The sequence below is a fragment of the Gymnoscopelus braueri genome (assembly GCF_963280865.1).
Source record: "Gymnoscopelus braueri genome assembly, chromosome: 20".
NCBI lineage: Eukaryota > Metazoa > Chordata > Actinopteri > Myctophiformes > Myctophidae > Gymnoscopelus > Gymnoscopelus braueri.
The window spans coordinates 28,716,451-28,732,432 of record NC_137622.1 but is presented as its reverse complement, the minus strand read 5'-3'; the positions used below and the strand labels follow the sequence as shown (position 1 = coordinate 28,732,432).

Below are 15,982 nucleotides of genomic sequence, written 5' to 3'. Positions count from 1 at the left end.
GACAATTGGCAATGGTTTATCTGAGTGTTTTTAGGCTACAACCTTATGAAACATTTCTAAAACATGAAAAAAGCTTGAAATATTCACTTTAAATATGTAGGTAGCTTGTAGTCATTCATTGCAGCTCCAGGGATTGAGTGTGTTTCAGTAAGTCGTAACTGGTCTAGACCTGCACTTTTCACTCAGAGCAGGTCTAGACCAAACAAAATAAATATATGTAATGTATGTGCTTTCAGACCACTGAATTACCAGTCACTGTTCTATTAAATTTAACGTGGGAATTTTCCCAACACTCACTGTCAAAAATTAAGTTGCGCATTCTGTAAATATTCTTGAAAAAATAGTGCCCCAGATGCGACCAAATTTGATCTGCAAGCAGCACCATGTAACTTTCCTCTTCTACCCCGGATTTGAACGTGGATTCCTGCTTAAGTGCTGACATTTTTACCATTGAGATAAAATGAATCTCGACCATCAGGTCAAAATTCATGTCAGATCCCATGTCTAGTACGGTGAGACATGACCCCCCCAAAATAATCATATTTGAACTTGGGACCCCCAACCCTGACAAGTACTTGGAATTGTAGGAGTCGAGGCATTACATTTTGTTTGACTCAGTCTGTTCCACAGATAAATGTTGTGAAAATAGCCGAACTACAAGCTCACACCGAGCTTGTAGATCGACTATTTTCACAATGTTTGCCTCTTTCTTTCGTAATATTTGACAATTTGGCCAACATTTCTAAATTGTCATTCTAGAAACGTGCAGACACACTTATACTGTATGTAGAATTGATGATCTTTAGGCTATGCTGTCATTGATGTGTGATTGGGCTGCTTTGTAAAGGTGACTGTGATTGGATGGATTTGTAGGGCACTTTTCATTGGACTGCTTTGTTGAGATGATTGTGATTGGACTGCGCCTTGATAGCGGCAACATCATGGCATTGTAATGGCAGTTCTGATTGGACTGCTAATAAATGATTTATTTTTAATTGAGATTGTGATGGAGAGTGGTATTGTGAGGTAACTGTAACTTATATTGGATAATTAGACAAGATTAGCCTCTCTTTTTTTTTGGTCACGACTCACGTCACCATAATATGTGTGCTGTTCCACTCAGAATTTGAATAAATAAGGCTGCAGTACAGTCCTCAGCAGTCTGCTCACTGCTTATTTCTGTAGGCTAACTGGGCTAATTTCACAGTCTGATGAGCAGACAGACAAAAGCACGCTGGTACACTTAATAAAGACACGGTGCAGTTTAAAAGATGACTTTTTGCGCAGGGTGGGTGTGTGTTTCTTGGCTCGAATGTGTTTGTGTCAATACAGTGTGTGTGTGTGTGTGTGTGTGTGTGTGTGTGTGTGTGTCTATTTAGCATCTGTTCAAGACCTCCTCCTGTCTTAATGTTGTGTGTACCTTGTGTCGGTTTCTGTGTGTCTGCCCATCTGTCTGTGGGCTGTTCAAGCAGTGGGTTGTTTTGGCGTTCCTCAGCACGTCGTGACTGGAGGGGTTGGGTTTCTGCAATTAGTCTGAATCACTTCTGTAATGATATGACTAAACCGTTGGCTGGTTGGACGTCAAAATAACAGTTGGTTGGCATTTTAGGAGCGGTTGTGAGAGTTGTGTTGCTCTTACAATTCTACTTGGCCTTGTTCTAGTCACGTGTGTTGCACTGTGGAAAGGCAGGCAAGGCACAACTTTATCTGTATAACAAAACTTTTAATGTGAACATATCTGTAACATTTCATACACGGAGGTAATTCAAAGTTGCTTTATGTAAGGCATAAAAGGGCATTTAATGGGTAGTAAAGATAACGGACCCCACAAATCTGGCAGTACAATAAATGAATTGGACTCTAGGCGTGACCCACATATGAATCAATGAATCATGTATCATGACACAAGTCATGATACATAGTATACAAACGCTTATACTGTTGAACCCTTGCAAATGAGTACCTTTTGACCTTTTGAGGATAGGTGACAATGCAGGTTCCTGCACTGGAATACTGGATTACTTTGAAGAATTTAACATTTGCTTCATTTCTGAAAGGAAAGTATCTGGTCTCCAAGAAACAGGTTTTGCAGCCTTGGCTGTTTATAATTTTATTGTATTGCCATCTTGATAATTGTCACCAGTACCCATGGTGGGAAATTGATCCCCAATTAAATGCCATCACTTGAAGTTTGGTTGACTTGTGAACTACCGAACTACCAACTACCGAATGCAGGACTTACAAGCACCTGTGTGTTATTGCTGCAAGTAGCCAGTACTGTTTTTTCCCCATTCCCCCCCTCACGTAGGCTCCAAATGAGGGTATTTGTTAGTTTTCTGTGTTGTTTCTTCACTAATGTTTACCAGTCCTTAACAGCGCTTTCTCCCATTCTCTCCTTCCTGTATAGGCTCAAATGGGAGGCTGTTCATGATGCGGAGCTAACACCCCTGGCCGCACAACTACAGCAACAGACGGTGGCTGTGCCACCACCACAGACATCACATGGCGGCACTAGGGGTAAGACTGACACTCAGACAGCTATAAATCAGTCCATCACTCAGTTTAGTTAATCTAGAAGTCGATTAAAAACACATGGGGCGAGACAAGACAAGGGACTAAGGCAGAGAGGCACACACATTTGCACTATAAAGTTAGCAGTAGCTGGTAAGTTGGTCTGTCGAGCTAGCAGGCAGGTAGAAAGAATCAGTCACCCCAACTAACAGGCAGTCAATCAATCAGTCAGCCAGCCAGGCACTCATTCACACAGTCAGGCATTCACTCACTCACTCACTCACTCACTCACTCACTCACTCACTCACTCACTCACTCACTGACTGTACATAGAGTTACACAAAGGAGGTACTACATGAACTGCATGACTTGATCAGTGGATTACAAACAAAAGCACTGCAAGACTGCTTTGAATATACAGACCGACTCATGTTCAAGCAGTCAGCCACCTACAATCAACACATTGACCTCGAAGAATATGGAGTTACTGGCCCTCATTTATCAACGGAGCGTATAAACCGCCGTATATTTTTCCATATATTCGGCCGTACACCAACGTCGAAGTCACATTTATCAACGGATCCTATACAGCCGATCCTAGCGTACATTGGGTCGGAGCCTTGATAAATGTCACGGCTGAAACCAAGCGTCATTTAAATAACACGCCCTTAAATATTCTGGAAACACCCCGATTTTACGACATGAAGAACCGAAAAGAAAGAGTTTCGCCGGCTCGCCTCGCCTCGCTGCCTGTCAAGTCACACACACGCACACGCCCAACTGTGTCTTTCATGTAATCCGTAGCGGTACAATCTTTGTCACGTAGGCTTGTAGCCTACATGAATGACATATTATGATACCAATCACATCGCCATGAATGGAATACGTTTGCATATTAATTTATTTACCCCATACCAAGCAGTGCGCGTTCAAGTTGCACTAAAATAAAGCAGTCAGACTCGGGCAGGCTGCAGTGATTCCGTGCCCCCACGTTAATAAGAGATTGGCGCGTCAGGTTTATATCCTTAACCCAGCCAGGTTGTAGTCTTCATAACTCTCTATGACATAACTCCATACCATAGGACAAGCTACTGTAAGTTTGTACACCTCACTGTCCATGAAAAGATGTTCGGGAGTCCCGAAAATGCACTCGCAGAAGCGCTCGTATATTTTTTAAATAGCAGATCTACAAGCTCACAACGCGTCGCGATGCGACCCGTTGTGAGCTTGCAGATCTGCTATTTTAAAATAGCCAATGCAGCTAGATCTGCAAGCTTAACCGAATGACTGTTAAAGCAGTTTGTTTAAATTACTTTATAAAATGTTATATTTTCACAGGGATTATTTATTAGTGTAGATATACATTTAGGAGTGGATTATGTGTCCAGATGCCTGTCAGACAGTCAGACAATGTTGCTCCGCAGGTCTAGAATGGAATAAACGGGCGCAGCCAAAGTCAACAACTGCTCTCTACCAGACGTGAGATCGCAGCGTACGGTAGGATGAAGTCAACGTCAGGATATATTGATAAATTGCCGAAAGTTGCGGTGATCTCGCCGCACGCCCATTATTTGGTCTGCACCGCGTTGATAAATGAGGGCCAGTTACTGTGAGTGACTACTAGCTACTTTAGTAAATGCATTGATTCTCCAAGACCGAGATCACCACCCCTCTCCTTGGCAATCATGCACTCTGACTGCTCACTGCTGGCATAAGGACGATGCACTCCAGCATCAGTCCATGCAAGGCTACTGGGCTGAATAACATCCTAGGCTGTGTACTCGGAGAATGTGCCGACCAGCTAAGAGAGGTCCTCGCAGACATTTTCAAGAACAGATAATACCATCATATGATATGGCTCGTAAAACATTTGATCTTGGGTACTCTTGTTTCAATCAATGTTCACAAATAAGTGCAAAATAAGCTCAACAGCTATAACACCATGAAAGAGTTGTCTGTCTGTGACTGAGAGAGAGAGAGAGGGGGTGAGAGAGGGAGAGAAGGAGGAGTGTGCGTGTGATAGCTAGAGACGGGGATGTGTGAGAGATGTTAGTGAAGTTTGTTTGGCTGAGGTTACAAAAGATGCAAGTGGAACAAAATTTCTTCCAAAAAGAGGACCCGTAACGACCTTCATGTGGAAATGGTTCTGTTACAGGCAAAATTATACGCCCATAGTTTAAGACTTGTATGAAAGATGTTGCGCCGAAGACGGGCAACACTACAAATATGTTAAGTCACCTGAAGATAAAACACATTATAGCGTCTAGTGAATGCATCAAGCTAAAGAGAGTTGTGACTCCTTTGCCACTCCTGTCTTTCTCTGACATGTTGAAGTTGTCAAAAGCACCACGTCTTGGTGTTCACATTACAGGAAAGGAAACCTCAGCTGTTCACTCAATACCACTACCACAGTCAAGAAAGCCCAATAGCAAAATCCAAAAACGTCACCTAACCGAGCTCTATTGCTTCGTACTATATACTGTAGTACACGTGTAAGTGCAGTGGACTATATACAGAAAGGATATTTATCTTATCTCACAACAAATTTACCTACTTACCTATACAATGTGTCATGCTGCGTCTTGTTTTGAGCTTGTAAATCGGTTATTTTCGTTGCACGACACCGGCACTTAACTAAGCATAAATCACCCATAAGACATGTCAGTGACATTCAGGAGTCATCCTTACAAAGAAAAAGATAATATACCGTATAAAATACAAATACAAAAGGATACAAATATAGCTGTCCTTAACAACATTATTTACAAGATTCCATGCCGTATAGGGGAGTCCGTCCATGGATTTGAGTCCGTCGTGACACAATGACATAAGAAGTGACGATTCTCTCTCTGAACAATCTGTAGTCTGCAGTGTTTTCATGTCACCTTTTGGCATCACTAGTTCTCGACGGAGGTGATACCAAAAAATACTGTTGCTTATCGGAAAACCAACAAAGGAGAGCAGTGTTGAGTCGAGTTAAGCCGATACCACACACAGTGGAAAAGAGCCATTACTGTTTTGTTGTTGTATACACTGAACCGGGAGAAACTCCTTATTGTTAATCTGTATTTATATGGCTGAATGACAAATAAGAAAGAATACTTCACTTGATGTAATCACACACACACACACACACACACACACACACACACACACACACACACACACACACACACACACACACACACACACACGTGCGCCTGCACACGCATGCATGCACACAGTTTGCAATGCTTTCAACATCCTCATATGCTTTGAACTATGACTCACTACTTCTGTCCCTTGTCAGAGTGTGAAAACCACACTTGCTCTCCTCTTGTATTTTTCGATGCCTGGTGAAAGAAAACAAGAGAACCCACTGTTATTCTGATTTTCATTCATTGTTCCTCTTTTGTCAATAGCATATCACTGGATGCAGACAGGGGGTTAGGGTTAGTACTAACTAGTCGACCAGGACAGATTTCGTGGTCAGATCGCCCGCTCACTGGCACTCAGGATGGGGTGTTAGGAAAACAAGTGTGGTTGGTTACAGTGGGTGTGTCAAGTTGGCTCCTCCCACCACAGATGATTGTTGAATTAGGCCCACAATACCTCCAGAAGTATCAACACTCAATTCTGGTATCCCAGGAGGACCAGCCAACTTCACACTCAACATTGATCAAGCACATTATTGACTATGTTACACTTACATTTATCTAGCACTGCAGTTACTCCGTCTTTTCTGCAACTATATGACACCCATGATGTTCCCATGATGTGTACCCACTAGCTCTTAGGCCTACATTTAATCATGTTTGTCCTTTATTTCTCCCCATAGAACCCCGAAATGCTGACCCGGAAAATAAAGTTGTGGGACATCAATGCCCACATCACGTGTCGGCTGTGTGAGGGGTACCTGATTGATGCCACTACTGTCACGGAGTGCTTACACACCTGTAAGTAGCTGTGTAGCTGTTACCTAGTAACATTTCGATGCACCTCTGCTTCCACTCTTTTTCTATTCTCTCCTTTTCTTTCTTTCTTGTTGAAAATGTGATGAATTTAACACCAATTATTCTGCACTTTCACTCAAACTGACATAGCACACCGTGAGTGCTATGTCACAGACTATAGTCACAGACTATTACAGTTAATTGGGACAATTAGATCATCTTCATTTAGTGCTCAAGTCAATATCTTTCAATGTCTTGACTTGTAACCAAGTTAAGGCTAGCACTGCATTTAATTGGGAATGTTTAGAGCCCAATAAGTCTTACACATTTAGCTGATACCTTTGTGTTGGCTTCCTGGGTGTTAACTGCTTTCATTACATCACCAAATGGCTGTCTTGGCAGGTTAACTCTAGGTGTTGTAATCATATGGCAGATGAGTGAGTAAACAAAACGGCATAATGTGGTCTACTGGCTGCTGCTAATGGCCCTATTTCTTCTTACTGACGATGGCACTTTGTTATGGCCATGAACGAAATTAATCCTATTCTACAGTTAAAGGGATATATCGCTTTCAAACATGTTTGGCGACATTTTAACATCTACTCAGGCTTTTGTGAGCACCCCAGACAGTTTTTTAAGTTGCTTGATTTAGTATTTAGATATTTGAACTCATTCAGTGCCCGGCTTATTTATGGCAGTTTGGCTCTGAGTGCCACAGCCAAAATTCATTGTAAAAATAAAGTGCTTAGGAGCCGAGATACAGCCTTTTTCAGTAAGCAGTTAAACAAAGAGTGAATGGAGCAGAATATTTTCAAATCATGATATCTTGGGTTCTGATATTTTTTTGGACGTATTAGACGTCCAGTGGCACTCAGGGCTTATGTTAAAACGGACGTCTTAGACGTCCAGTGGCACTGAATGAGTTAATTTGATCATATATATATATATATATATATATATATATATATATATATATATATATATATTCCCATTGTAACTTCAAACTCCATTTTAACCATGATAGTTTAATCGAAAACACACATCCTTGGTTCTGGTGACTGATATTGTCCTTCTAATGCCTTCAATTACATTTTATTGTATTTTTTATTGTATTAAATGTTTTCATTTCCCCAAAAAATTATACGGAAAAAACACGGCCCCTCATGCATTATAAGGCCAGAACCACAGACACCGTTTTCAATGAATCTAACATGGTCAAAATGTTTGAAGGTACAATGGGTTTATCTAGGAAGGGAGCATGTCTGATAAAATTTATATCAAATATCTAAATACTGAATCAAGCAACTTAAAAACTGTCTGGGGTGCTCACAAATGCCAGAGTAGACATTAAAATGACCCAAAACATGTAGAGTGAAATATCCCTTTAATTTGAGGTCATTATAAGTTACAATCGAGTCTCAGACAAATGCTGAAAAAGTAAAATGCAATACAAACTATTTAATTATAACAGTAATAGGTTATTTCATGAATATTTACATCATAATACAATCATTACACCGACAATGGTAATACCTCATCCGTTCACTAGAGGGAGCAATCGTACCACAGTTGGGGGACTTGCTGGCTTACTCTGAACATCAGAGACCTATTGGAGAGCCCAGTGGATAGCTTTGATCCTCAGTGTTTTTCCTTCCTGTGTTGGAAAAGACACTTGTCGACTCCAGAGACAAAACAGAAACATTCAAATCACGTTGTGGTTGCTGAGCTCCTTCTTTCTCCAGTGGGGGCCAAGGTAGATCTGTGAACACTACGCCTCCTGTCTCTGGTTCGACTCAGCCAGAAATAAAAGCATATTTTAAGGGTAGTTGCACACCCACAGTGAATAAGCGGATCATCTATTTAATATGAATAATATGTCACAGTTGGAATCATTGTCTTTTTCCCACCTTACAGAGGCAGTGATTTCCAGTTCAAATATATCACTGTAAATAATCCACCAAGATGCGTTACCTTTGCCATTAAAATATAGTTCTGTACCATGTACAGAAAATATAGTTCTGTACATACGCAATATCCCCAGAACAGTTCTCATTACGAGTGTGTGTGTACAGGACTTAAATAATGCCGGAACTGGACCTGCCTCCTGTGCTCCGTTATCTCTTAGCTGCTCTGTGTCCTCAAATACACACAATGTGTTTTTTCAGCTTTCACGTTTTCACCTCAGTGTCCCTTTACGTGACCCATAATGGAAAAAAGGACCATGCATGAAATGAAACAGAGTTATGTTAATCGCCCCAATAACCACTTCTGTGCCATGCACCCGCTCTGTTAAACAAATTACGCAAAGGCCCCACCTCTCCCTCGAGGCAATGCAGTTGTCAATGTTTACAACTTTATGAGAAGATTTATGCCTGACAATTGTGAGAGTATTTAATGTTTGATAAACCGTGTTGCTTGTGAACATGGGTTCATATGCGAGTGCACAAAATGAAACTGGTGCTGTCCAGCTGCTAGGCGCAGATAATTTTTAAACAAGACAATGGGTGGGTTCGGAAATATGCTCCGAGAGCACTGTAGTGCCAGATTAGTCCATAATTCTAATTTCCCCCTCTGTTGCAATCCTACGCACAGACAGAAAATAAACGAGGGCAGTAAAGGCACAGTTGCAGAGGGAGCGAGAGAGAGAGATCTGTTTTTACATTTGTGGTCAGAATCGTTAATACATAATTAATTGCTACATTCTTATGTGAATGCTCTGATTAATGCATTATTTGATGTGGAAACTGTAGCCCATGGCCCCTTATGCTGTTTTATATTGTTAAATAAATGTATTGTATTTTATGAAAGAAAAAAGAAATCGCGCTAATGAGCTCCGGCACCTAATAATTTACACATTAAGCTCTGTGTGTGTGTGTGTGTGTGTGTGTGTGTGTGTGTGTGTGTGCGCGCGCGCAGTCTGTAGAAGCTGTCTAGTGAAGTATCTGGAGGAGAACAACACGTGCCCCACGTGTAGGATTGTTATTCACCAGAGTCATCCACTGCAGTATATTGGGTGAGTGAGGGGCCGCTGCAACACACACACACACACACACACACACAGAGAGGCAAAGGCACTCAATCTTCTCTGTCTCTGAGTTTCTGTTAGTGCTCGCTTGCTCACACAATCTTATTTGTTCCCTCTCTCTTTATTTCCAAAGACTTCATTCGTGTGAGCGTGCACATGCTCACAAACACATACACACCCTGACAAAGAAACAGAGACACACATAAGCGTGCACACACACACACACACACACACACACACACACACACACACACACACACACACACACACACACACACACACCCACACCCACACCCACACACACACACTCTCTCTCTCTCTCCATCTTAACTGTGTGCAGGGAGCCTGTTACTGCCCTTGGGGCCTCGCTGCCTCAGCTGAGCATCAACCGTGCAGTCCGATAGACAATCCACTAGCATAGCAGTAAACTTGGCACTTTTTGCCTTTCTTCATTTTATTTCTACTCGGAAGAGAACAAGCACCTGAGGCGTTCCGTTGACTTGCGGAGCAGTGTCTGAACAGAACCGTGGATTCATCAGAAAACTCTCCAACACAGTCACATACATTATAGTGACTGGCACTGGGTCAGTTAGAGTTGGTGCTGGCACACCGAACCCTAAATGTTTTGTGCCGGGTCGATTATCACTGTACCAAGTAGTATCCAAATGCCACAGCCCACAGGACTGAAGAAAACTATTTAACCACTTCTTGAGGTCTATATTCTTCATTGACTAGGGTGGGGTCTCCAGGGCTTTGTACTTGTTCTACTCTCCTTTCTCCCCTCTACACCAGGGGTTCTCAAACTTTTTGATGTCACGACCCCATTTTATGGTGGAAATGTTTTGGCGACCTCACACTTTATTTATACAGTGCAATTTCAAAGTGGAAATAAATAATATCTTAAAATAAAAGCACACATTGTTGGCCCTATCCTACATATAGATAAAAAAAAACATCAAAACCTGTCTGTTTTGCCTGGTTCTCCTCAATGGCTGGAGCAATTGATCTGAATATGCATAAACGCTGTTTATTAGCGTTTTTATGTAAACACCGGAGATTCGGAGTTCGGGCTATGGGATCTATCGTTGCCATGGTTACAGCTGTCGCCATGGTTACAGCCCCGCAAGCTGTGGGATGATCAAACTGCACACGTGTGGAATTTACTGCACGCTGCCGAGTGCCGGCCACTGCCAGACAGAGAACGCTGCAAACTTATAAAGCGACGGGTCCGCGCCCGCGTGCGTACGTTGGAACTGTTGCAGCTAGGCAGACATCGAACACAGGCCTTGCCCATACATAACTAAAAGTCTGGAAATACTTTGACTGCGCTCATCCCCGGTTATGGATGGACTAGTATATGAATATCTATTAGAAAATGTAATTAAAGCAGTGACTCCTGCAGCTCTGTAAGCCTATCTTATCAATGAAATGAATAAATAATATTGTAGCGCGCTTCGCAGCCCCAAAACACTGCCGCGGCTCCCCCAGCCATGGCCGCAGCTTGTTGCCTCCTGGTCTACTGAGAGGAGAACGGGGGTCGACTCCAGCTCGGAGCACTAAAACGCTATAATATATCAATACAAATCAACGGAAGTGTTAATTAATCACCCGAGTTTCTTGCAGCTCTCAAATTTATTTTTGAGGCCAAACAGTGTTCGTCCACCGTGTGTTTTTCCTCCATCCTGGCCGGGCAGCTGTAAGCTACAGGTCCAGTTGTTTGTTAGAGCAGAACCTAGTACCCGGCACACTGCAATGTCACGTCGACGTCGCGATGCGTAAATTAAACGCAGTTTGTTGACTAAAATGTAGATTGGCAAATTTTCTTTGCTCGCACATACGACAGATACAATGTAGGCTACAAAAACAAGCGAAACAGCTCATTTAAGAGCCACCCGAACATAATTACTGCTAAATATAATTCATCAGCAGTAAAATCAGTTCAAGGGCTTGTGTTGTGTGTGTGTGCTGTCTTTCCCATGTGGCCGGTTCTCTGTGTGGGTTGGTTGAATCAAGGAGTCAAGTGGCCGTCTTCGACGTCTCTGCGTCGGTCACGAACCCCCCCCCCCCCCTCCCTGTTTCTTTATGTAAAAAAAAAAGAGAAAGTCGCCAATGCGTGTCAGTCAGTCTCTCTGTTCCTCATGCTTCTCCTCAGTGGGTTGAGCAATTGATCTGAACTTGCACAGGCTTTGACCATTGGTATATGCAGACAGTGAGGAAGCCCGTTTTTCACTATCCCCATATTTATGCTGTTATTAGAGTTTCTGTGTAAACACCGGCTTATATTATCCAAATGGGCTATGAAGGTGAATAAGGAATTGGAATCAGTGTACAGGGTCCTCTAGGGATGCTTCAGTCTCATGAAGAGATGGATGGAAGAGGGACAGATAGTCAGAACACCATATTTTCAATCCTGACCCAGTGGTGGCCTACCATTTGTTTTTTAGGCTACTTTCACCATTTTATGATCTATTGTTATTATTAATAAAATGTTGGTGGGTACTCCTACATTGTGTAAATGTTAATTTCCATCTCTGATATACTGTGTACACAGCACATAACCCAAAGTCTGCAAATACTTGCTCACATCCCCGGGTATGGACTAGTTTTACATTGATGTTGAAGATTTGCAACTTGACATTGTCAAGACATTGACATCAGAACCACACTGCACATGGAAGACGCACCATTATTTGATCCCTTCTTGTTTTTATTACTTACTTCATCTGGCTAAAACTTTTGAGTGAATTTCTAATTCAAGCCCTATGACACCGCTGGTGCATTACTGTCTGATTAATACACTGATGTGATGAACACACGCAATTTAGTCATAACACCATTGTCTGCGGCAACGCTGTTTAGGTGGAAAATACTCCCATTTTGAAATACATTAACAATTCACACAGCTGTTATTCCACTCTGCATCTTCATTTCGCTGACAACAATTAGATCAAAGCCTCGCAGTGAAGAAGACAGAATGTCAAAAGATCCGAAAGCTAAATGTTTAATCGGATGACAGATAGCTGCATCTGCTCCTCAAGGGAAGTTGTGAGTTTTTGCCTTGGAGTCCAAAGTCTTGTTTCATGGTGTCGGCATAGCAGCACTAATCCTGCTGCTGGTACTGTCTGGATCTCCCCCTCCTCAATGTTGTATCTTTCTAGTGAATCGGGTTATTCAGGTTATGACAATATAGCCGCAAGGTCACTTCTTTGTTTTCGGTTTTCATTATTGTGATGGCTGTGTGGATACTGACAGGGAGACCATGTAAGAGAAACACAAGCACGTTTCTGGCAGGATGTGATCCTAGGCCACCAGTGGCACACAGTAAAATCCAAGGAGTTTATTGTGTACATGGGGTAATTACTGCCGGAAAATACAGTATGTTGCTGTTGCCAGCCAGTGTGTTGACAAGTACTATATGCTGTCTTGTCCCCCAAGCTGAATGCCAACTAGAAAATAACACTAGGCAACATCCCTTATTAAGTGCAGCAGAGGCACTGTCAAGCAGGGGTCACTGTCTCTCCGTCTAGTGGACAGCAGCACTGGAAAAGCTAGCTCTGTCCTTCACTTTAGAGAGAGTTTGTGTGTGTGAGAGAGAGAGATGGGGGAGCTAAATTTGGCCCCACTCAACATGACCTCTGCTGTAGGACAGTAGAGAAAAGGCACTGGTGCTTTTCTCTACTGGATAGCTTTCCAATTTCTCTCTGTCTTCCATTGGGGGAAGTGGCTCTCTGAGCCAGGGTTCTTGCTCATGACATTGCAACAAACTCCACTCACTGCATCTACTTGGAGGCATGGTTGGGGGTCATAGCTGTCAGCTTTGGAAAGGGACTCGTACTGCGCCCCCTGTGTCACAATGGCAATTTAACTGTAGCATTGTGAGCTTGTAGATCTATCTATTTATAACTAAATAGGGATGCCAGATTGAAATTGGTTAGCATTCGAAATGCCACCAACTATATGGCGCACACGGACCTTTAGGGTAGTGATGGTTTAGCGGGGTGTTTTATTTAGTCAAATGTGGTGTAAAACAGGGCTGTGAAATTAACAATTGACCCTTGAATAATCGTCCACCTTGGGGCGAAGAATACACAAACGATTGTGAAAATATATCCGATTAGTAGGAGTGTGTACCGCTCAATGTTTTATGACCAACAACAACAAACAAAGCAGTGCACTCTGACGGTCTTTGATACACTCTTGTGTAGCCTCCGTATAGTGTGCACACAGACATGCCATCCTCACGTCCATCTAACACATTCTATGTTCATAACATGACAGAAATACAGCGACACGTTCCCGTAATTCAAGCCACATGATAATTAAATTTTTATCCATCCAGTGTGAATGCACATCAGAAAAGAAAAGAATAAACTTGCAGAGGTTAACTGACTTTGGATAGGAGGACAACTATAAACTAGTGACCCATTATTTTACCTGGGTTTTATACACCTTCTACTTTAATGTTGTCAGACATTAAATAAATTAGTTAATGTTACCTTTTGTAAGCTTGTTGACAACTGACAGTTGAAAAGTCTAAATGTCTTTCTGTCCTGCTGATGGTGCTGTTTTATTATAACATTTTTGACTAATAAAGTATTCAATCACTGTTCTTGACATACGGCATTGAGCGCCCTCTTGTGGTTATAATGATACTGACTAGTTCTGACATTACATGCATTATGTGCATAGTTTTCTATGCATAATACCATAGTATTAAATAATTGAATTAAATCGAAAGTAGACAATTTTGTAAGACCGAAATTCGAATGTAATTTCTGAGCTCAGTTGACAGCGCTAGTCTGCAGAATACAGGTACTGGCCCCCCTTGTAATAATCAAAGTCATATAAGGTCTCCAATGTTGCTGTGCTGGTACTCATCCTTAAAAAGGAATTCCTTTGAAAAACCTGCTGTATAAGGCACTTGGCCATTGTAAAGATGTCTTTCTTTTCTTTTCTTTTCTTTTTTACATGCTTTCTCCCCTGAGGCTTGCACAATGGTTGTCACCATTACTAAAGAATGGTAGATGTAGGATAGGAGACATCTACAGAGACCCCTGCTATGTATTAGTTACAGCAACATAATTATTTTCCAGTGCAAGATTCTAGGTGCCCTGTAGTCAATCTTCACATTTGTCAATATTAATCCTCACTGTGGGGCCCTATTAAAAAGCATGAGATAGGTATATTTAATATGCCGCTTTTGGCCTGTTGTGCCATTAACTCGACACAGAATTGAGCAGCAGTGGCTCAGGAGGTACAGCGGCTGTCTGCGAATGGAGAAGGTCCCCGGTTCGATCCCAAGCTTTAAGGTGTCCATGATTAAGACCCTGAACCCCAAATTGTTCCCTGTGTGTTCATTTGGAGCAGAACCCTGCTGATAATTGGATTGGTCCCCTACAGGATCACTACAAATACTCTTTAATTGTATTTTTGAGGATAATATACCTACTAGACAGATTTGTATCTGGTTTCTTTTGGGCATTAAGTCACATTTATGGGTTATTTAATTCTTCTTCTTTCTTTTGCAATGGTATACTAAATTCAGTGCTAATAACCTCTGCCTGAATTATTCTAACCTGACCAGATGGAAGAAGCTTGCTTCACACTTGTTTCACAACCTACTTCCATCTGGTATCTCGGTAGCCCAACCGCTGCAAGACGGCGGTCCCTTTTTTCAAGCTACTTGGCAGGTGATTGGATGGGACCGTCTGCCGTATCACCGTCTGGGCGTGCTAACGCCAACCAATCATATCGACGTGTCTACATGACGTATAGTAGCTGCGCAGCTTGTAGTGCTGTTGTTCGTGGTAGCGGCCACGATGAATAGTGAAAGAACTACAATGCAATAGGCGCTTCCCGATGACGTCACACCCGGTCTCGCCAAGATCCCGCCTGTAGCTGCCGCTGATTGGTTCGACTGGGCGGCGGCGCGGGTCGGTGTCTGAGCGATTCCAGATGGAGGCTGTATTGAGAAGTTGTGAACTCAATACCGCCCCATCTGGCAGAGTCGGGTTAGAATTAATCACCTGAAGGCCTATTACTGCTATGTTGTTGTCTTGCAGATGTTATTTGATTGTATTATCTGTCTTATTTAATCTGCACATGTGGACAGTAAAGTCCTTTTTTCTAATCTAAACTAATAAGGAATTATTTTTATTACATTTCTTTTAGCCATGATCGGACGATGCAAGACATTGTCTACAAGTTGGTACCGGGACTTCAAGAGGGTAAGTTACCAGTAAGATCTTGATTTGGTAATCTTCAAACCATAGCCTTGTTTGTCTCGACAAAGCTTTTCCATTACTACTTTCTGACCATTGTCTTGTTTTATTCTATTTCCGTTTTCTTTTCCTTTACAAAATTCTAATGTCTAATGGAGCTCTGCATGAAAAGTTTATGAATACATTTCATGGGTGCATGGGCTTGATCTACAATCTAATGAGAAAAAAGTATGTTCACACACGTTCATGCACGTAGACATTCACAGCATTAACCCATTCCAATCCGGGAACGC

At 42.1% G+C, this 15,982-nt stretch overlaps 1 protein-coding gene across 1 annotated transcript in view; it reads left to right on the top strand.

Annotated features, from left to right (window-relative positions):
- The window catches only part of pcgf3 (polycomb group ring finger 3), a 65,895-nt gene that overhangs the window by 29,159 nt on the left and 20,754 nt on the right, over positions 1–15,982 (top strand). The window contains exons 2-5 of the mRNA XM_080417068.1: positions 2,408–2,517; positions 6,329–6,446; positions 9,360–9,456; positions 15,640–15,695. Coding sequence (XP_080273194.1) covers positions 2,503–2,517; positions 6,329–6,446; positions 9,360–9,456; positions 15,640–15,695 — 286 coding nt within the window. The 5' untranslated portion in view covers positions 2,408–2,502. The remainder of the gene's footprint in view (positions 1–2,407; positions 2,518–6,328; positions 6,447–9,359; positions 9,457–15,639; positions 15,696–15,982) is intronic.